Source organism: Microcaecilia unicolor, chromosome 6 (assembly GCF_901765095.1).
Source record: "Microcaecilia unicolor chromosome 6, aMicUni1.1, whole genome shotgun sequence".
Classification (NCBI taxonomy): Eukaryota; Metazoa; Chordata; class Amphibia; order Gymnophiona; family Siphonopidae; genus Microcaecilia; species Microcaecilia unicolor.
The window spans coordinates 93105600-93127713 of record NC_044036.1 but is presented as its reverse complement, the minus strand read 5'-3'; the positions used below and the strand labels follow the sequence as shown (position 1 = coordinate 93127713).

General features: G+C 43.8%; 1 protein-coding gene across 3 annotated transcripts in view; it reads left to right on the top strand.

Annotated features, from left to right (window-relative positions):
- Positions 1-22114, top strand: part of DHX9 (DExH-box helicase 9) — a 334908-nt gene that overhangs the window by 204606 nt on the left and 108188 nt on the right. For all 3 annotated transcript variants that reach the window (XM_030205460.1, XM_030205459.1, XM_030205462.1), the window contains 5 exons: positions 694-850; positions 17657-17757; positions 18704-18917; positions 19150-19244; positions 20190-20263. In XM_030205460.1, coding sequence (XP_030061320.1) covers positions 694-850; positions 17657-17757; positions 18704-18917; positions 19150-19244; positions 20190-20263 — 641 coding nt within the window. The remainder of the gene's footprint in view (positions 1-693; positions 851-17656; positions 17758-18703; positions 18918-19149; positions 19245-20189; positions 20264-22114) is intronic.

The window sequence follows — 22114 nt, the reverse complement described above, 5'->3', positions numbered from 1 at the left end:
AGTTATTATGCTCATATTAGCCCTCTCCTCAAGTCACTTCACTGGCTTCCTATCTGTTTCCGCTTACAGTTCAAACTCCTTTTATTGACCTATAAGTGCATTCACTCTGCAGCTCCTCAGTACCTCTCCACTCTCATCTCTCCCTGCATTCCTCCCTGGGAACTCCGTTCACTGAGTAAATCTTAATTATCTGCACCCTTCTCCTCCACTGCTAACTCCAGACTCCGTTCCTTTTATCTTGCTGCACCATATGCCTGGAATAGACTTCCTGAGCTGGTACGTCAAGCTCCATCTCTGGCCGTCTTCAAATCTAAGCTAAAAGCCCACCTTTTTGATGCTGCTTTTAACTCCTAACCCTTATTCACTTGTTCAGAACCCTTATTTTATCATCCTCACCTTTATATTCCCTTATCTCTTGTTTGTCCTGTTTGTCCTAATTAGATTGTAAGCTCTGTTGAGCAGGGACTGTCTCTTCATGTTCAAGTGTACAGCGCTGCGTACGTCTAGTAGCGCTATAGAAATAAGTAGTAGTAGTTTATTACTTGTACACCCCTGTTAATTAGATTTGTATTGTAAATTGTTGAATGAAAGATGAAATATACAGATCACATTAAACATCATTTCTGTGAATAACGTATTTGTTGATGCTGATAGCGTTTTACTCCCTTCCTGCTTGTCTCTTCCTGATCCTAGACCGACTTCTTGTTAGTGGTGCTTCGAGATGTGATCCAAGCATTCCCAGATATCCGTGTCATCCTCATGTCTGCCACTATTGATACTAGCATGTTTTGCGAGTATTTCTTCAACTGCCCCATCATAGAAATCTATGGTAGAACCTTTCCTGTTAAAGGTAAGTGTCAGGATTGTTCCGCTTTTCTTGCAGGGGTAGGGGAGGGGTTTAGTGCAGAGGCGTAGCTAGGTTTTGACATCAGGGGGAGCAAACTTTTGTAAAATAGGTGCCAGTGCGAGGCTGAAGGGCCGGCAGAAAGGGAAGGATTAAAATCCTCATAGGCATATATGTGATCAGTGACTCATCTGTTTAGAGAGGCTAAGGTGGGGTGAGGTAGGCCTAGAGTGGGGTTGGGGCAGGGTTAGGTAAAATCCTTAGGGTGAGGGCTGCCCCTATGTCAGCAGCAAAAGGACAGTGAGGGTACTTTTGAACATCAGTGAAGGACCCCCTTCACTGTGTCTCTGGCGTAACTGCACTAGTCATTTCCCCCTAGTATCTCTATTACTGATGGTATTATGTATACTGAATACACTCCAGGGAATTATGTGCCAAAAACATCCATATACTATACCACAATAGTACTAATTATTAAACAGAATAGTATTTGCAATATTCTGGAAACATATGTAGGTACTTTTAACACTTGACTCCCAGTCAGTCCTAACTCTCCAGAATAACTGGCCTATTTCACACATAGACCCTCATACAGAATAAGTAATCATAACCTAACATAGAAATATGTAGACAAATCTGAACCCCCAAGAAGCCAGAGTCTGCAGCACCAGAGAAGTAGAAACAATGACATGTGTCCCCCTGTACTGTGCAAAACAAAGTTAGTAGCTGCAAATTTCAAAAACTAACATATTCCAGTCACTTTTAGACATTAATAAATACAAATAAAACCCCCCCCAGAAAATAAGGTGATATCTTTTTATTGGACTAAATACATTTTTTGCTCATCTCCTCATCCAGCTTCACTCTATTACTCTCATTCTTCTCCCCCATCCAGTATTACCCCCATCTATCTCTCTTCACCCATCACCCTGTCTCTCTTTCTCCATCCAGCATATCTCACTCTTCCTCCCCATCCAGCATCACTCTTCCCCCCCCCCCCCCCCCCCCCCCCCCCCCCATCAATCCAGCATCACTCTATCGGTGGTTCTCAACCTTTTTTCAGTGAGGACATACTTGGACGATGCTCACATACATGATCCTCATGGACCTTTGATCTGTTACGTTGTCAGTTCTTATACATTAAATGTAAACATGTTCTGCATCCACAAAAAACCCTATCTCCCCCTCCCCCCCAAAAAACAGGTGCAGATCGTAATTAGCACATTTTCTCCAAGGAAGTTATCATACAGAAAAAAAGTTCTGATTTTGACATAATCTCAGAACTGAATACATTTCTCCACTACCAGGCACATTGTGAAATAACACAAAACTTGAAAACATTCTAACTCAACATACATGTAGAAAATCTACCGTAGGACAGTAGCAGTGATTCCTGTGAATTAAACAAGAAGAACCCTATGTAAGAACAGGCAGCAAAACAAGGGGCCCTAGAATACCAATACACCTACCACTGGTACAAGAGGACAAGTGGGACTGCTACAGAATTCTACACAGAAACTATTTGCTAACAGAATACTACATCTTGGTCACACACTAAATACAGAACAAGGGATCAGAAATTAGAAATATAAAGACAAAATCTGAACTGGGAAACCCAAGAAGTCGAACTAGGTATGTACTACAACATAGGAGAAATAAAAACATAAATGCATTTCCTCTTGTACTGAAAAAAAAAATACAAAGACATCCATGATGCACATTACTCAAAGCTAACATATTCCACCAAATAAATTCAAATAAAACACTTTTTTCTACCTTTGTTGCCTAGGTACTTTATTTTTCCAGGCATATTGGTTCCAGTTTCTTCTTTTCTGTTTTCCTGTCTTCTGCTCACTTTCCAGTGAATGCAGTCCATATGTCATAAGTACATAAGTACATAAGTAGTGCCATACTGGGAAAGACCAAAGGTCCATCTAGCCCAGCATCCTGTCACCGACAGTGGCCAATCCAGGTCAAGGGCACCTGGCACGCTCCCCAAACGTAAAAACATTCCAGACAAGTTATACCTAAAAATGAGGAATTTTTCCAGTCCATTTAATAGCGGTCTATGGACTTGTCCTTTAGGAATCTATCTAACCCCTTTTTAAACTCCGTCAAGCTAACCGCCCGTACCACGTTCTCCGGCAATGAATTCCAGAGTCTAATTACACGTTGGGTGAAGAAAAATTTTCTCCGATTCGTTTTAAATTTACCACACTGTAGCTTCAACTCATGCCCTCTAGTCCTAGTATTTTTGGATAGCGTGAACAGTCGCTTCACATCCACCCGATCCATTCCACTCATTATTTTATACACTTCTATCATATCTCCCCTCAGCCGTCTCTTCTCCAAGCTGAAAAGCCCTAGCCTTCTCAGCCTCTCTTCATAGGAAAGTCGTCCCATCCCCACTATCATTTTCGTCGCCCTTCGCTGTACCTTTTCCAATTCTACTATATCTTTTTTGAGATACGGAGACCAGTACTGAACACAATACTCCAGGTGCGGTCGCACCATGGAGCGATACAACGGCATTATAACATCCGCACACCTGGACTCCATACCCTTCTTAATAACACCCAACATTCTATTCGCTTTCCTAGCCGCAGCAGCACACTGAGCAGAAGTCCTTTCTCTACGTTACTCGTATCTTTTCCTGTTCTCTCACTATATCTCTGATATATTTCCTCTCTCTCTCTCTCTCTCTCTCTCTCTCTCTCTCTCTCTCTCTCTCTCCCCTCAAATTTCACCTTCTCACTCTTCAGTCTTCCACTTATATTTCACTTGCCAGTACCTGTCAACTTTTCACCATGCCAAGTATCTCTCCCTTCTTACACCCTTATAGCCCAGCATCTCCCTGTCCCTCCCCTCTCTTCCACCACTATGGTCCAGCATTTTCCTGTCCCCTCTCCCTTCCCTTTCACCCCTGTGGTCCAGCAGTTCCCTGTCTCCTTTTCCTCCTTATGGTCCAGCAATTCCCTGCTAAGCAAGGTTTAACCCCTGCACAACCCGGGAAGGAGCACCACATCAAGGTTTTTCTCTTACTCTCTCTCTCCATCCCCCTGTGGCCTTCCATCTTCTTCCTCTCTCCCTAAATTGTAAATCATTGTGTCATATGGAGGGGCTGGTTATAAGGACTCCCTGTATTCATGCAGAGACGTTCTCACCTAGTAAAGGGCCACCAAAACAGAAGAATCAGGTGCTTAACAATCAGAAATCCCGATTTGTTTATATGTACAATTAAAAAAACAAAACATTAATTAGGTTGAAACCTGGGAGCATTTAACATCTTTCTTTTTCCTCAAATGAAGAAGATGGCATGTGGGAAATTGTTCCTTTTGTTTTATGGAATGCAGTAATATATTATAAAAGTGCCCACATGCCTTCTTATTACTACTATTTCACAGAACTCTGTCGAGAGTCAGTCTAAATGTACCAACATTGTCCAGTTCAGCACACTATTAGCTTCCAAGTTCATACAAAGTTAATTATGTTCAATGGAAAATAAATCTGTTGGCTCAGACTACTTTCTATGTGACTATTCCATCACCTTTTCATTACTGCTACCAAGTATTACATATTAAGGGCATTTTCTTTAGGCGAATTCTAAGGTTGGTAACCTGAGTTTGGTTGAGATAATGCGGTATATAAATGAAAAAAAAAATCCTTTATCCTCCACCTTTTAAGATACTGCATATCCAGCAGGGTAGAGATGGCACAAGGAAACCAAGTTTGATCTAGTGAAGATTAACTCAAAATAACCTGTTCCTTAGCTAGGCTCTAGTGTATTGAAAATACGACCATACCATGCTATGGTTATGTTTCACTAATAAATGATTAACTGGCTTTCTTGAAAGGATTATATAACACTTGGTTGCATGACTAGGAACAAAAACAAGCTTATTTATTCAATATCACAATTCCTCATGTACAGCCACAAAACAACCTTTTAGGGTGGATAGTGTTCACAACGAGCTCCTTTTATTATCGACCAGATAGAAGAGAGAAAGATTTTTCAGTTTTGGCACAGTATGTCATCACAAGAACAAAAATATAAGAAAACCAATGGGCTAAATTAGGGACTTATAGTTCATTTAGTTATGTTTAAACAAAATAAATCTGCATGAAACAAAATATTTATTTTTATTTTAACTTACAAAAGCACTTGTCTGTGAAATTTGCTCAAAACAGAATAATCTATTTGTGTATCTAAAATGTAACCACCTACAAAACATGAAGTGAAGATGTGATTCCGTGAGCTCCAATGAAAGGAGAGTTTAATTTTAATTCCATTTAGTTTCAATATATTCCATCATCTTTATAACACCAGCCTTCCCAAGGCAGATTACAACAGTTAAGATGAACCCATCAAGAAACAGGATATCCTCACTGAAATCTTGCAATCTGTATTGTATTGAACAGTGTAGAAAAATGAGCACAAAATGCAAAGGTTTTAACTGCTGTTTCTATCAGCTACACTAATTTTTTTAATCTGTTGTAGTGATATTCCATTTTTATTTCATGTAATGAGCTAGATAGGTTCACCCTGTCTTCTGTTTTCATCTAACCTCCTTGGCTGATACGGACTCCTGTTCTCAATCTAACCTCCTTGTTCTTCCCCTTCAGTGGCGTAGCTAAGGGGGGGCACAGGGGGAGTGGTCGCTCCCCCAAACAGGTTTCTAGAAAAAATGGTGCCTATGCGCCTCTTGCCAATATTTTGTTCTGCCCCCTCACTAACGAGTCTCCAATCTTTTCCTCTGCCCGCTGTCCCCGTCCACAAGGTCAGTCACTTTTACTGCCCTGAAGTGCCGTTCTCCCTCTGGCACCGGCAATTCACAGTCAGCCTTTTGCCAGTGTCTGGGCCTCTCAGGCGCGTCCCACCTACTCTAATGCAACTTCCTGTTTTGCGCAGAGGTGGGACGTGCCTGAGGAGAGGCCCCGACAGTGGCAGAAGGCTGATTGTGAATTGCCGGTGCCAGAGGGAGAACACCTCAGGGGAGGGGGGGGGGAATGGAGAAGGGAGAAAGCGCTGCCGAAGACCAGAGTGGAAGTGAGCCTATCTACTAGTACTCCATTGTAAGCTAGGAAGCCAATTTAGTTAATCTGTTTCCACTTTCCACCCCCCTCCTCCCCTGTTCAGCCGTCATTTCAGTTCACTCAAAACAAAGTGAGCAAATTTATGAGATGCTGCATCCACCTTGTCATTCTTTATTGTTGCTCCATCTTAAAAGGTCGAGGAGAAAAGAAATAACAATTGAATATCACTAAAACAGCTTCAAAAATGATTGTAGCTGGTAGAAACTTTAATTCTAAACTCTATAGTTTGTGCTCATTTTTCTTCACTTCTTATATGTTCAGATTTCAGTGAGGCTATCCTGTTTCTTGATGGGTTCGTCTTTATAAAGATGATAGAATATACTGACATTAAATGGAAGTAGAATTAAACTCTCCTTTCATTGGGGCACATGGAATCACATCTTAATCTATTTTGTAGACGTTTACCTTTTAGATACACAAAGGGATTATTCTGTTTTTAACGTGTTTCAGGGGCAAGTAGTTTTATAAGTCAAAATAAATATTTTGTTTCATGCAGATCTCTCTTGTATAAACATAAATGGGCTATAAGCCCCTAATTCAGTTCACTGGTTTTCTTATATTTTGTTCCTGTGATGATGACTTATATTGTGCCAAAACTGAAAACTCTTATCTCTCTCTGGTCGATAATAAAAGGAACACTATCTGCCCTAAAAGTTGTTTTGTGGCTCTACATGAGGAATTGTGATATTGAATAAATAAATGTGTTTGTGCCCCTAGTCATGCATCCTACATTTATATAATCCTTTCAAGAAATCCAGTTAATTGTTTAACATTAGTGGAACATAGCCATAGAGGCATGGTATGGTTGCATTTTCAATATGGTAATACTAGGGCCCAGCTAAGAAACAGGTTATTTTGAGTTAGTCTTCACTGGACCAAACTTGCTTTCCTTGTGCCATCACTATCCAGCAGGATAGGTAGTGTCTTAAAAGGTGGAGGATAAAGGATTTTTTTTTTTTTTAACAATAAAGAGTGACAACGTGAATGCAGCAGCTCGTAGGTTTGCTTGCTTTGTTTTGAGAGTGCAGCAATGACAGCTGTGTGGGGATGGAGAAAGTGAGATTGGCCTAATTGGTTTCAACATTTTAATGTCACTTGGTCTCCTGTCTATTAAACCTCCTTGGAGCTGCCAGAGGATGGACCGTGGGAGCAGGCCAGGGAGATATGTGCCCCCAAGGAGGATGGGGAGTGCTGAAAGAGACGGGGAAGAAGGTTAACATGAGGAGAGAGAAGGGTAAATTCTAGATAGGGAGGGAGAAGGACACAGAGTCAATACTGGACAGGGAGAGGGACATTGGAACGCAATGAGGCAGTGCTGGAAAATGAAGAAATGGGGACACAGGGGCACTACTGAAAAGGGGAGGAGGAGATAGGGACACAGAGGGACACCACTGGAAGTGGGAATGGAGATATGGGGACAATGGTGAAAAAGGGGTGAGATGGGGACAAAGAGGCAATGCTGGAAAAGGGAGAAGATGGTAACACAGGGGTAGTGCTGGAAAAAGGGGGAAAATGGGGACACAGGGCAATGCTGGAAAAAGGGAGAGATGGGGACACCTGAATGGCAGATGCTAGAAAAGGGAGAGATGAGGAGACCAGGTAGGCTTGTGCTGAAAAAGGGGGGGGGGAGATGGGGACACAGAAATGGCAGATGCTGAACTTGGGGGTAGGATAGGGACAAGGGACACAGAAGGGAGATGCTGAACAGAACGAATAGTGGTGCAGAGGAAAGAAGGATGGTGCTCTTGGAGATAGAAGAAATGTCAGATGGGCAGAAGACCCTGTAAAGGCAGAAGAAACAGAGAAAAACAGAAAAGAGACAGTGGGTCCAAAGCAAATGAGAAAATAAATTGTTCAAACAGTAAAGGGGTCCGAGTGCATTTTAAGTCATTTTGGATGTACTGCAGCACAGATTTTGATGGGTAGAATCAGGGACTGCAAATCCCATATGAATTTGGGGTGTCAGTTCAGACAAGGACTGGTTGAAAAATCTCCCTTCTGGAACTGGATCATGTAGCAGCTCTATACACAGCTAGCTATTTGATAGTGGGGACGTAAAATGTAAGATCAGTGCCAAACAGATGTAGAGGAGGAAAGGCCGAAGAAATGGAAAGGCCAACCTGGAAAAGAATTTGTAAGACTTGGACCAGCCAAATTCCCAGACAACAAAGGTAGAAATTTTTATTTAATACTTTGTAAGGACTGAGATGTACCTGCTTTGTAAAATGTACAGGAAAAAATGCATTTCTGTCTCTTTTTTTTTTTTTTACTAGTATTGCACTGTTTATAGAGTCTGGCTTCCTTGGACGGAGGTGGGGGAGGTCTCTTTCAATTTTTTTTTTTTTTTGTGGCTCCCTATTCTGTATTAGATTGGTAGAATGGAATGTTGTCACAATTTGGGTTTCTGCCAGGTGCTTGTGACCTGGGTTGGCCACTGCTGGAAACAGGATGCTGGGCTAGATGGACCATTGGTCTGACCCAGTATGGCTAATCTTATGTTTATATAGATGATGTGGGTCTGTCCATGTTCTGCATGTGTGACTGAGGTGAAGGATTCTGCTAGCGTGTAGTCTCTGTGTAGGAATGTGTAACAGTGCAGTTTTTTCGTTTTCCAATAGTAGGTATATTGGTGCTCCACAATCCAGTGTAATATATATAGCACTGTCTTCTGATAGGTGGGTTAGGGCTATTATGGTGTGGTAAGTTTTGTGTTCTAGGGCAGTCCTGGAGGGTACCCCCTTGCCAGTCACCACAAACAAAAGCCCATCTGATTTAAACAAGGTGTCTAGCAGTGGAAGGAACGTGTGTGCTATTCTTGAATATTTTTACTTTGTAGTTAAGACAGGTTGCCTGCTCTGGCCAGTCCAGGGACCTGTTCTACGTCCTGCCTCCTGATGTAACTTACTGTTTCCTTGTAGGCAGGATGCAACAGAGACCGCCTCTATTAATCATTGTCCGCCATAGCACCTGAGCAACAACACAGACACTACTGTCTAGCTGACACCAACCGGCGCCTATTTTATAAAAGTCTGCTCCCCCTGAGATCAGAACCTGGCTACGCCTCTGCTCCCCTTCCGTCCCTCAAACCTTTTCTTTAGCAGCCCCTGCAGCGATAACAAGCTGCCCAAGCCGGTGCCAAATGCTTCCCTTTGCTGTGTCCCACCCTCGCTTTCACAGGAAGTTGTGTCAGAGGGGCGGAGCAGAAGGAAGCATCCGGTGCTGGCTCAGGCAGCCTGTGATCGCTACAGGGCAGCAGGAAGGGGCCGCTGAAGAAAGCAGGTTTGAGGGATCGAGGGGGAGTGGGAAAGCGAAAGCAGTGTTGATCTGCTAGACTTGGCTGGGGGAGGGTTTGAGGAAAGAAGAGGGACAGTTTTGGTTCCATATTTGGAGGGCAGGGGGAAGAAGTTAGTTATGACGCAAAGTTTAAAATAAAATCCATTCTGCTGTGTGGCAGCCCAGCAGCAGGAGAGGTAGGCGCCATTTTCATTTGAAATCTGATTGGGGGCGCGGCCGCTCCCCTTGTGCCCTACTTAGCTATGCCACTGGTTAAGTGGCTGGGTGGTGAGGACACTTCTTTTTTTTCTCATCTTTATGGGTTCCAGCCCATTTGTAACTAGACTATACTGGGCTGTGGTGCTATAAATATTGTATTTATATTCCCTTCCCTTCTTCCTCCGTTCCCTCTACCCTCTCTACTGTCATTGTAATTATTTCTTTGGTTCATTGTAAGCCGCTTAGAGGCTGCTTTATGTGATAAAAAGCGGGGTATAAATGATCTAAATAAATAAATAAGCCTTCAGTTGCAACTCCCTGGAAATTTTCCATTTTCTTTTTGTTTTGTTCCCCTCAATTTCAGACTAGCATAGCCTTCATGATGACAGTCTCTGGTCTTCCAAACCCCAGTACTTGTACAACTGAGTGAGGCCACACTAGATGTTGCCATTGTATGATACGAGATTTTGTTTTTCTTCTAGGATCCAAGAAGGCTGATATGCGTGGTTTTTTTTGTTTGTTTTTTGTTAGATTGTATTGAAACTGAAACTCAATGTAGAAAAAACACAATGTCAAGTACTCATCTCACAACACAATACAAACAGCTACTCCACCATAACCACACCATACTGTTCTCTTCCCGTCTCACAAAACCTGAAGATTCTTGGAGTTACCATTGATCGAAACCTCACACTCGATGCTCACGTGAAGAATACGACGAAAAAGATGTTCCACTCCATGTGGAAACTCAAGAGAGTAAAACCTTTCTTCCCGAGACATATCTTCCATACCCTGATACAGTCAATGGTAATAAGTCATCTGGACTATTGCAACGCACTGTACGCTGGCTGCAAAGAACAGACTATCAAAAAACTCCAAACAGCCCAGAATACCGCCGCCAGACTCATATTTGGAAAAACTAAATATGAAAGTGCAAAACCTCTAAGAGAGAAGCTTCACTGGCTCCCACTCAAGGAACGCGTTGCGTTCAAGATCTGCACGATTGTACACAAAATCATTCACGCAGACGCCCCAATCTACATGCTAAACCTCGTGGACCTGCCTCCCAGAAACGCCATAAGATCAGCCCACAAATTTCTCAATCTGCACTTCCCCAGCTGTAAAGGACTAAAACACAAGCTGATACACGCCACCACCTTCGCTTACATGAGCACGCAGTTGTGGAATGCATTACCTACTGCCCTGAGAACCATTGACGAAATAACTAACTTTCGCAAATCTTTGAAGACACATCTCTTCAATAAGGCCTACAAAGAGAACCCATAGCCTTACAAAAGTACCTCACCAACCCATCCAGTTATTAAAATCCACCATCTATACTTTCCTGCCCAACACCTTCCTTCTCTCTTCCCTTTCTTAATCTCTGTATATTACTAATTGTATCTGATATCCTGGAATGACTATGTCATAACAAAACTCTGTAAGCCACATTGAGCCTACAAATAGGCGGGAAAATGTGGGATACAAAATACAAATGCAATAAAAATAAATAAAGATATGCCTTTCTTCCTGTTAATTTGGAAACTGTTTTACATGGAAATAAAGGTTTAAGAAGAAGGGAAGGTGACACCTCTGGAACTAGAGGAAGTTCTCTTTAGACCATACCAATTGATTTCTTTATTGCAGGGGGATAGATCTTCTTTACCACAGCTAATGGGCAGATCTGTACTTTTAGGCCCCTTACATGAGGCATGGAGATTCTTGAGGAAGCAATTGGGAGGCGACCCACAAGTGACAGAGCTTCTATTAAAGGGAACCCGAAGTTTCTACCTGGGATGGAGAATTCAGTGTTTGCACGATGGGAAAATCAGAGTCTCAGTAGTTTAGGGGCAGTGGTGGACCGGGCGGGAGAGATTAGGCCTCTAGACCAGCTGATTCCCTGTGAATCTATTTGCTGAGGTTATACTTTTGCTTATTGCCAGCTGAAGCACTATATTCATTCTTTAGACAAAGAGGCACTCAATTTTAAAGTAGGTGAGAAGATTCAGACATTATTTGAGGAGATCTCAGAAGAGGCTCCTATTTCCAGTCTTCAGAAGAGAATATGGTCTGTGGCACCTGGGAAAGAACTGGCCATCTTAGGCGGAGATGGGAAGTAGATGTGGGATGTGATCTTGCTTTTTGGGACATTGCAACTCACCTTAAAGGTATCCCCCAATTAATCAGCAGGGCAGGATATAGAGAATGCGCCTATCAAGTTATAAATAGGGCACACTTATAGTAACATAGTAACGTAGTAGATGACAGCAGAAAAAGACCTGCACGGTCCATCCAGTCTGCCCAACAAGATAACTCATATGTGCTACTTTTTGTGTATACCCTACTTTGATTTGTACCTGTGCTCTTCAGGGCACAGACCGTATAAGTCTGCCCAGCACTATCCCCGCCTCCCAACCACCAGCCCCGCCTCCCAACCACTGGCTCTGGCACAGACCATATAAGTCTGCCCAGCTCTATCCTCGCCTCCCAACCACCAGCCCTACCTCCCAACCACCGGCTCTGGCACAGACCGTACAAGTCTGCCCAGCACTATCCCGCCTCCCAACCACCAGTCCCGCTTCCCACCACTGGCTCTGGCACAGACCGTATAAGTCTTCCCAGCACTATCCCCGCCTCCCTACCACCAGCCCCGCCTCCCGATCTTGACTAAGCTCCTGAGGATCCATTTTTTCGGCACAGGATTCCTTTATGCTTATCCCACACATGTTTGAATTTCGTTACTGTTTTCATTTCCACCACCTCCCGCGGGAGGGCATTCCAAGCATCCACCACTCTCTCCGTGAAAAAATACTTCCTGACATTTTTCTTGAGTCTGCCCCCCTTCAATCTCATTTCATGTCCTCTCATTCTACCATCTTCCCATCTCCGGAAAAAGTTCATTTGCGGATTAATACCTTTCAAATATTTGAACGTCTGTATCATATCACCCCTGTTTCTCCTTTCCTCCAGAGTATACATGTTTAGCTCAGCAAGTCTCTCCTCATACGTCTTGTAACGCAAATCCCATACCATTCTCGTAGCTTTTCTCTGCACCGCTTCAATTCTTTTTACATCCTTAACAAGATACGGCCTCCAAAACTGAACACAATACTCCAGGTGGGGCCTCACCAACGACTTATACATGGGCATCAACACCCCCTTTCTTCTGCTGGTCACACCTCTCTCTATACAGCCTAACAACCTTCTAGCTACGGCCACCGCCTTGTCACACTGTTTCGTCACCTTCAAATCCTCAGATACTATCACCCCAAGATCCCTCTCTCCGCCCATACCTATCAGACTCTCCCCGCCTAACACGTCTCCCGTGGATTTCTATTCCCTAAGTGCATCACTTTGCATTTCTTCGCATTGAATTTTAATTGCCAAACCTTAGACCATTCTTTTAGCTTCCTCAAATCCTTTTTCATGTTTTCCACTCCCTACCGGGTGTCCACTTTATACAGGTTCAGCTGTTTCAAGCGGGGGGAATTGATACACCTACCTGCCTGAAATGTAAATCATCTGATAATTCTTTATATCACGGGTTATGGGGTTGTATAGTCATAAAATGTTTTTAGAGACAGGTGGTGGCTTTTCTCTCCCTTTTGATGCCGAGTCGAGTCCAGGGAACGCCCATTCAGGTGCTACTGGACTGTCCTGGTTCATTCAGGGGGCTAAAGCGGAAGAAATAATACTGTGTCGCAAGCTTTGTTTAATAGCATGGAAGTGCATCTTGCAAATGTGGACATCACCGGATACCCCTGAATTCTGGCACTGGTGCAACCAAGTACATCAAGTATTAACCTGGGAAGCGCAGGAGGCCAGAGGCTCCTACAAACGTAAAGCTCACTTTCTTAACTACTACTACTACTACTTAACATTTCTAGAGCGCTACTAGGGTTACGCAGCGCTGTACAAATTAACGAATAAGGACGGTCCCTGCTCAGAAGAGCTTACAATCTAAAGGACGAAATGTCAAGTTGGGGTAGATAAGATTTCCTGAGAAGAGATGTAGTGATTAGGTGCCGAAGGCGACATTGAAGAGGTGGGCTTTGAGCAATGATTTGAAGATGGGTAGGGAGGGGGCCCGGCGTATGGGCTCAGGGAGTTTGTTCCAAGCATGGGGAGAGGCGAGGCAGAAAGGGTGAAGCCTAGAGTTGGCGGTGTTGGAGAAGGGTACTGAAAGGAGGGATTTGTCTTGAGAGCGGAGGTTACGGGTAGGGACGTAAGGGGAGATGAGGGTAGAGAGGTAAGGAGGGGCTGCAGATCGAGTGCATTGGAGAAGCTTGAACTGTATTCGGTATCTGATCGGAAGCCAGTGAAGTGACTTGAGGAGAGGGGTGATATGAGTATGTCGGTTAAGGCGGAAGATAAGACGTGCGGCAGAGTTCTGAATGGACTGAAGGGGGGTAGATGGCTAAGTGGGAGGCTGGTGAGGAGTAGGTTGCAGTAGTCAAGGCGAGAGGTAATGAGAGAGTGGATGAGAGTTCGGGTGGTGTGCTCGGAGAGGAAGGGGCGAATTTTGCTAATGTTATAGAGGAAGAAGCGACAGGTCTTGGCTATCTGCTGGATATGCGCAGAGAAGGAGAGGGAGGAGTCGAAGATGACACCGAGGTTGCGGGCAGATGAGACGGGGACGATGAGGGTGTTATCAACTGAGATAGAGAGTGAAGGGAGAGGAGAAGTAGGTTTGGGTGGGAAAACAATAAGTTCAGTCTTGGCCATGTTCAGTTTCAGGTGGCGGTTGGACATCCAGGCAGCAATGTCGGATAAGCAGGCCGATACCTTGGCCTGGGTTTCCGCAGTGATTTCTGGTATGGAGAGATAAAGCTGGGTGTCATCAGCATAAAGATGATAGTGGAAACCATGAGAAGAGATCAGGGAGCCTAAGGAAGAGGTGTAGATTGAAAAAAGAAGGGACCCAAGGACAGATCCCTGAGGAACTCCAACAGAGAGCGGGATAGGGGAGGAGGACGAGCCATGAGAGTGTACTCTGAAGGTACGATGGGAGAGATAAGAGGAGAACTAGGAGAGGACAGAGCCCTGGAACCCAAAGGAGGACAGTGTGTCAAGAAGTAAGTTGTGATTGACAGTGTCAAAAGCGGCGGATAGGTCGAGGAGGATGAGGATGGAGTAGTGACCTTTGGATTTGGCGAGGAACAGGTCATTGCAGACCTTAGTGCCGTTTCTGTCGAGTGTAGGGGGCGAAAGCCGGATTGAAGCGGATCGAGGATGGCATGAGTGGAGGGAAAATCAATGCAACGGCTGTGGATGGCGCGTTCAAATATCTTGGAGAGGAAGGGTAGGAGGGAAATGGGGTGGTAGTTGGAGGGACAGGTAGGGTCAAGTGATGGTTTTTTGAGGAGTGGTGTGACCACAGCATGCTTGAAGGTGCAGTGGACAGTTGCAGTGGAGAGAGAGAGGTTGAGGATATGACAGATGGTGGGGGTGATAGTAGGAGTGATGGTGATAAGTAGGTTGGTGGGGATGGGGTCTGAGGAACAAGTGGTGGATTTCGAGATGGAGAGGAGATGGGTGGTTTCCTCTTCGGTGATAGCAGGAAAAGAGGAGAAGGAGGCCTGGGTAGGTTGGTTGAGAGAGTGGGTTATAGGATGAAGAGGAGGAGAAGGTTTGGTGGTGAATTCGAGGTTGATCTTCTGGACCTTGTCACGGAAGTAGTCGGCCAGAGATTGAGGAGAGAGTGAGGGGGGGATGGGAGCGGAGGGCACTTTGAGGAGGGAGTTGAGGGTGGCGAAGAGACGATGTGGGTTAGAGCTGAGGGAATTAGTCAGTTGGGTGTAATAGTCCTGTTTAGCGAGGAATAGGGAGGATTGGAAGGAGGATAGCATGAATTTGAAGTGAATGAAGTCAGTATGGGCGCGAGATTTCCTCCAGAGGCGTTCAGCCGAACGGGCGCAGGAGCGAAGGTAACAGGTGCAAGGGGTCAGCCAGGTCTGGGGATTGGTACACCTTGTGGGATGGGAGATGGACGGTGCAAGGGTGTCTAGAGCAGAGGAGAGAGTGGCATTGTAAGTGGAGACAGCTATGTCAACAGATTTGGAGGACATGATGGAAGGGAGGAGATCAGAGATACTAGAGGATAAGGTGGGGGGGGGGGGGTCAACAGCCTGGAGATTTCTGGACGTAGTAGTTAGTGTTTTGTGAGATTGAGGGGGAGGGTGCTGAAGTGTGAATGTGATTAGGTGATGGTCAGAGATAGGAAGAGCTGAAACGTAGAAATTGGAGGGTGAGCAAGTTGAAGAGAGGACGAGATCAAGACAGTGGCCAGATTTGTGAGTAGGGGTGGTGGAGCTCAGTTGGAGGTTGAAGGATGAGGTAAGAGTGAGGAACTGAGAAACATATGAGTCGGATGGGTTATCAGTGTGAATGTTGAAGTCACCAAGAATGAGGGATGGGGATGAGGGCTCAAGAAAAACGGAGAGCCAGGCATCGAAGTCGGTAAGGAAGGAAGGGAGGGATTTATCAGGGGGGCGGTAGATGACTGCAACTCTGAGTGGCAGTGGGTGGAATAGATGGATGGAGTGAACTTCAAAGGATGAGAAGCAGTGAGACTGAGGTAGGTGGAGAGGTTGAAAACTGCAGGAGGGTGAAAGTAGTAGCCCGACGCTGCCACCGCGGCCAGTTGGGCGGGGCGAATGGGAGAAAAGATAACCTCCGTGGCATAGGGCTGCGATTGAGGCAGAGTCGTCAGGGGTGAGCCAGGTTTCAGTTAGGGCAAGCAGTTGAAGGGAATGGGAGATGAAGAGATCGTGGGTGAAGGGAAGTTTGTTGCAGATCGAGTGGGGGTTCCACAGGGCGCACGAGAAGGGGAGGGAGGGGGGGGGAGGAGAGGAATAGAGATGAGATTGGAGATATCGCAGGGACGTTTGCATAGATGAGATGAGGACGAAGACAGGTGTCTTAAGATCTGGAGTCCCTATTTGGCCAAGCTCACATAGCGCGGCAGAAGCCTAATCCTTAACTAAATATGACTGCAGTTGCTATGATTACTTTGGAGCCCATAGGGCGTATCATAAGCGGGGAGAGTAGGGATGGGTGGGGGGGACACTTAGGATAAAACCTGAGGACAGTTATGGGGTTTTTGATTGTTATAAAACTTGGAATGTTTGAACTACATATAATTATTGATGTATGTGACAGTGATATATTTGTCCTCAATAAAAATGTTGAAACATAAAAAAGGGAAGGTGATCCATTTTTATCAGACTAACTTGATAGTTTTCTTGGCTAGCTTTTGTAAATTATCAATAAAGTGAATAATTTTTTTTTTAATCCAAAGTATTTTGTAAATTTTCAAACAACCTGGGATACTCTCTTAGACTTTGAATTTGTTTGCTTTCATTATATAGTGGCAGACTTGACTGAAGCTGTAGTGGCATTGCAGCCTGACTTGATATGACTCCTGTAGTCTTTTCACACTAGTGGCATTTCATATCCCTGTTTTTGTTAGCCGAGTGATCCAGTAGCCAGGTTGTTCCCTTGTACAATGGCTTGCTTGGTCCCAGTCCTTGCAGAGTTCTGTCTGCTGAACCAGTGTGTACTGTTGAGAGTGCCGGTAAAGTAGCATTTGCAATCTTTGGGAGGGAGTACATACCTAATGTGGTGGTACCTGTTGATCGGTTAGTTATAAATAATGGAGGAATCTGCACCATGTTCTATTGACCACAGAACATAATTTTTATTAATATGTTACTTATATGAGCAAAGTGCAGTAGAATTACATAAGTACATAAGTAATGCCACACTGGGAAAAGATCAAGGGTCCGTCGAGCCCAGCATCCTGTCCACGACAGCGGCCAATCCAGGCCAAGGGCACCTGGCAAGCTTCCCAAACGTATAAACATTCTATACATGTTATTCCCGGAATTGTGGATTTTTCCCAAGTCCATTTAGTAGCGGTTTATGGACTTGTCCTTTAGGAAACCGTCTAACCCCCTTTTAAACTGTAAAAGAAAGATGTTGAAAGCACCATTTCATGACATGATATGATGAAAGACATACATAATGAACAAGTCATTATAATGCAAGAAATAATTTAAAGACTTTTCTGTTGGTGCTCTAACAGAGTGCCAGTCTTGAGAAGATGCTGCGGTACTGTTGGAGTCCTTAGTGAAGCCTTGTGAAAGAACTCTTTGTTTTCAAATTCACATTAATCTCCTGAGGAGAGCAACTTCTAACATCTGTGGTGGAATTCTCTCTCTGCAGAGTATTTCCTGGAAGATTGTATCCAGATGACACAGTTCATTCCCCCTCCTAGGGACAAGAAGAAGAAGGACAGAGATGAGGATGCCATTGATGATGATGATGTAAGGAGGGCTTAGTATTCTTATTCATTGATGAGAAGGTGATTGTGTTGCTGGTCAGGGATTGATGTAAGGATATAGTGGGGTATATATGATGCCACAAGTCCAAGCTGGTCCAAACCAGAATTTGTTTATATAATTTGTATCCATTATTTTGTGGCTTCTGATGGCAGCATGTAATATCCCTAATCCTTCTTCTGTCTGAAGTCTCTCTGCATACATTTCCCTCCACCGCATCTGCTTCCTACCAGATGAATAACCCTGGCAACCCTGGTACTTTTAATGGTGGTTGTAGTTGACATGATTCACCTGTCCATCTGTACTTCTTTAGTGGGGGGGAAGATGGTGACTGTGCTAGATCAGAGAGCTCCTGTCCTCTTGAAAGGACAGCATGGTAACATTCTGGAGGAAGTAGGTTATGTTGGAAGTCGTGGAATGAGAAAGTTTGATCGGCCACAGATGGAACTACAAGGCGAAGCCAAATTGCAAAGGGAGAAATATTTCTTCAAAGTCCCAACATGACCCGTGTTTCGGCGAATGCCTGCATCAGGGGTCAGTGAAAAGTACAACATAAAGCGTGGCATTTGGAAGCTCTTCATAGCAAAAAAAAAAAAATAGCGGATACAACAAAAGCCTCAGTGTGAAAAGCAGCAATGGTAACTTCCTCTTCCATTGCTGCTTGTTGTCATGCTGAGGCGTTTTTGCTGTGAAGAGCTTCACAAGTCCACGTTTTATGTTGTACTTTTCACTGACCCCTGATGCAGGCATATGCCGAAACACGAAATTTGAAGAAGCAGATGTGCTAGTGTCTAATGGTGCTGGGAGCAGTGAATAAATAGTAATATGGTGTGGCTTTGTACTGGTGATGATTGGTGCTACTGAAGGTGAAATCAGTTGAATGTATATTTTCATTCTTGTCCACAGTGTATATTTTCATTCTTGTCCACAGACAAATTGCAACTTGATTTGCAGCGATGAATATGGCCCTGAAACAAAGCGCTCCATGGCACAGCTTAATGAGAAGGAAACTCCCTTGGAATTGATTGATGCTCTGCTCAAGTACATTGAGAGTCTGAATGTCCCAGGAGCTGTACTGATCTTCTTGCCTGGCTGGAATCTGATCTACACCATGCAGAAATACTTGGAAATGAACCCCCACTTTGGTACAGAGTTCGTTTTGCTTCTCTCTTTCTCTTATTTGATTTCTTATGAATTTTCCAACAGCATAACAGTTGATGCAAGCAAAGTGGTTTGTGGCCTCTTTTTTAGATACTGTTGAGACAGCTGAGTAAGACTTGCCATGCGTAAAAATCACCCAAAATAGTGAGTGATTATGTGTATGGTTGCTAATGATGATCTGAACTTTCTGTATAGATGATTTATTTTGTGTTTCAGGAAGTCACAGATACCGTATTTTGCCCCTGCATTCCCAGATCCCTCGAGAAGAGCAACGCAAAGTGTTTGATCCTGCACCTGATGGAGTCACTAAGGCAAGTGTAATTATGATTTCCCTCCTATGAACCAGTTATTGTTGTGCTTCCTTGGGGAAAGTTGTAGTAATAGTGTGATATGGCTTTTGAGTTTCTGATTGATCAATGTGCACTGTTAATAGCTCAGATTAAGAAGTGTTGTATTTTTATGGAATTTTTTTCTGCTGCAAAGGTGATCTAGAACAGCAGTGTGTTCTTTTGTATTTTCGTATGACAAATGTGCATGGACTACAGACTTGCACATTCACCCAGGAAATAGGATACAGTAGATATATTTAATATGATTCCAACAGAAAAATCAGCTCACAGAGCTTCTGGTTAGAGGTAGACCGTATTCATGGCAATCTCTAGCCTCCTGTGTATAGGGAGGTTGCATGAAGGGTCTGGCCTGCAGAGACTTGCAGCTATATCTCCACAGAGATGGAATATCAGAGCAGAAAACCATGGAAGAAGGAAAGAAAAGGCTCAAACGTTCCCCTAAAACATACCAGCGCACATTGTGCAGTTATACTCTTGCTTTACCTATCCCAAAACAAAGAAGAGCCTAGACAACAAGTCAAATATGTACACATGCACAGAGCCTGGCCAGCGTAACTTGCATGTACACAGCAAAAGGAATATTTCGCTCCCTCAATTACTAACTGATAAGAGGGAAAGGAGGTCTCTGGCTGTGGCAGGGGGATTCAGAGACCAAGTAGTGCAAACATGGGCATGTCAGATAAGAAAAATAGATGTGAGGCCTAAGGTGTACCTAGGGAGAGGCCTCTGGAAAGCCCAATTTACAGCCTATGTTGGCCCATTTTCCACTGACAAAAGCAGGTTTGTTACATTCTACATCAATGGGATAGATCTTTACAGAGGGAGATGGGGAGCTTGCAGCTCTGAGAACGGTAGTAAAGGGTATATTAGTGTAAGGAATAAAAGAGAAATTCTTATTTTTTACAGGTCATCATATCTACTAACATAGCAGAGACGAGTATCACCATCAATGATGTTGTCTATGTCATTGATTCCTGCAAGTAAGTTTATGAAAGTTTTTTGAGGATACAAGAAGGAAGTCTTTAGGATAACATTTCATCTCCTAGGAGCACAATATAGGTTACAGAACATAGAATTGCCACCAGACTGACTTGTAATACGGTACAGTTGTTTAGGTAGAAAGCCTGACATTTTATATAGTCTTGGTTCAGTGCCCCATACATTGGTTTTGAAAATATGCCAACTTTGCCCTTTCTGTTTCTCTTGTATACCACCACCCAATACCTTAACCATGTTTAAACAGTTGAATAGTCTATCGTCTCTCCAATGGGAAGGAAACTGGCAACTATGTCCCATCTAATCTTGCTCCCTAACTTTGAAGAGTCATACATTTTCCCTTCCACTAACCCCCATGGACCTACTTCCACTGAAAATCTGGTGCAGCTTGGAACAGCTGGGCCCAAGTTATTGGGGGACGGTGCAGCATGCATACATAAAAATCGAAATTGCCGCACGCACATTCAGTACAGTCTCATAAGCTTTTCAGTTTTGTTAAAGTGAGGATGAAAAGTTGGGAAAATGGGAAACCTAAGAAAAGTCCAGCAGAGGTTCCTGCACAGTCTCCATAGTTGACAAACCAAGATGTGTTTTTTAGAAAGTCAAAATGAAATGTGAGAGAAGATTATTAATATATTTAATCAACCCCTCTGATAGTGCTCCTCATTGTTTCTTTGGTGAATACCAACTTCAAAACTCCCTCCTTCCAAAACACTAGAACATCATTTAGACGAGTCCATTCTTAATTTATTTATTATTTATTTATTTGTAACACTTATACCCCGCGCTTTCTCGCTCATTTACAGGCTCAATGCGGCTTACATAATATAACAGGTTTACAAGAAAACACAAAAAGGATAACAGCTGTAATATAGTGAATAAAGAGGTGGACAATAAAGTGGATAAGTAAAATGGGTAAGGGAGGAAGGTGGTAGAGGTATGGAGTGGGAGGAGGGTGTATATTGTGAAGTGTGTTGTTAATTAAGGAAGAATGTATAATGATCGTTGGAAGAGGGGATAATTCAAGAAGGATAAATGGGGAAGCATATTTCAGGTTCTGTCATATAGTCAAATCTGGATAGCGCATATGGACTCCAGTTTAAGTCAAGTCATTTGTATAGGCTTGCTTGAAGAGGTAAGTTTTTAGCAGCTTCCGGAAGGGTAAATGGTCATTGACTGTTCGAATAGATCTTGGTAAGGCGTTCCAGAGTTGGCTGCCCATAACGGAGAAACAATAACAGTATTTTCCGTTATGTAGATTCCCAATATTCCAGAACCTATGGGATAGTTGTGTCTACCAACCAGCAGGTGGAGATGGAGAACTGAAAACTGAGTTGACATCTCTCATTGCATCAAGTCCAGCTCCTCAGTATTTTCTGGCTCTACCAGATGGATGGACACAATTTTCAGCCTCTGGTTCTGAGTGATTTGCTCGTGGTCCAGTTGGTCATCTGGTCCCCAGTTGAGCTTTGCAGTGGCTTGAGTCTGCAGACTCGTATCTGGAGGTCTTCAGATCCCTGTCCCTGGTGCCCCATTAGTTTACTTCTTCCCTCCCTTCACCTCTCCTATGTTTCCTGTGGAGCTCTCCTTTTCTAGCAGAACAACCTTAAAAAAAAAAAAAAGAAGAAGGAAAGAGGTTACTGGAGAGCGTGGGACAGAGTATCGGTCCTGATCCTTTCTCATCTGGGGTAAGACTTATGGAGATTGTGAGCTTGGGGGGAGCAGCTGGCACTGGTAAGTCTGACTAAAGTTGGACTCGGAACTGCTTGGAAGGCTGCAAGTTGTAGTTGGTTTAGAGGAGGGATCCTGACACTGCTTGAGACCGTGTTGTTCTG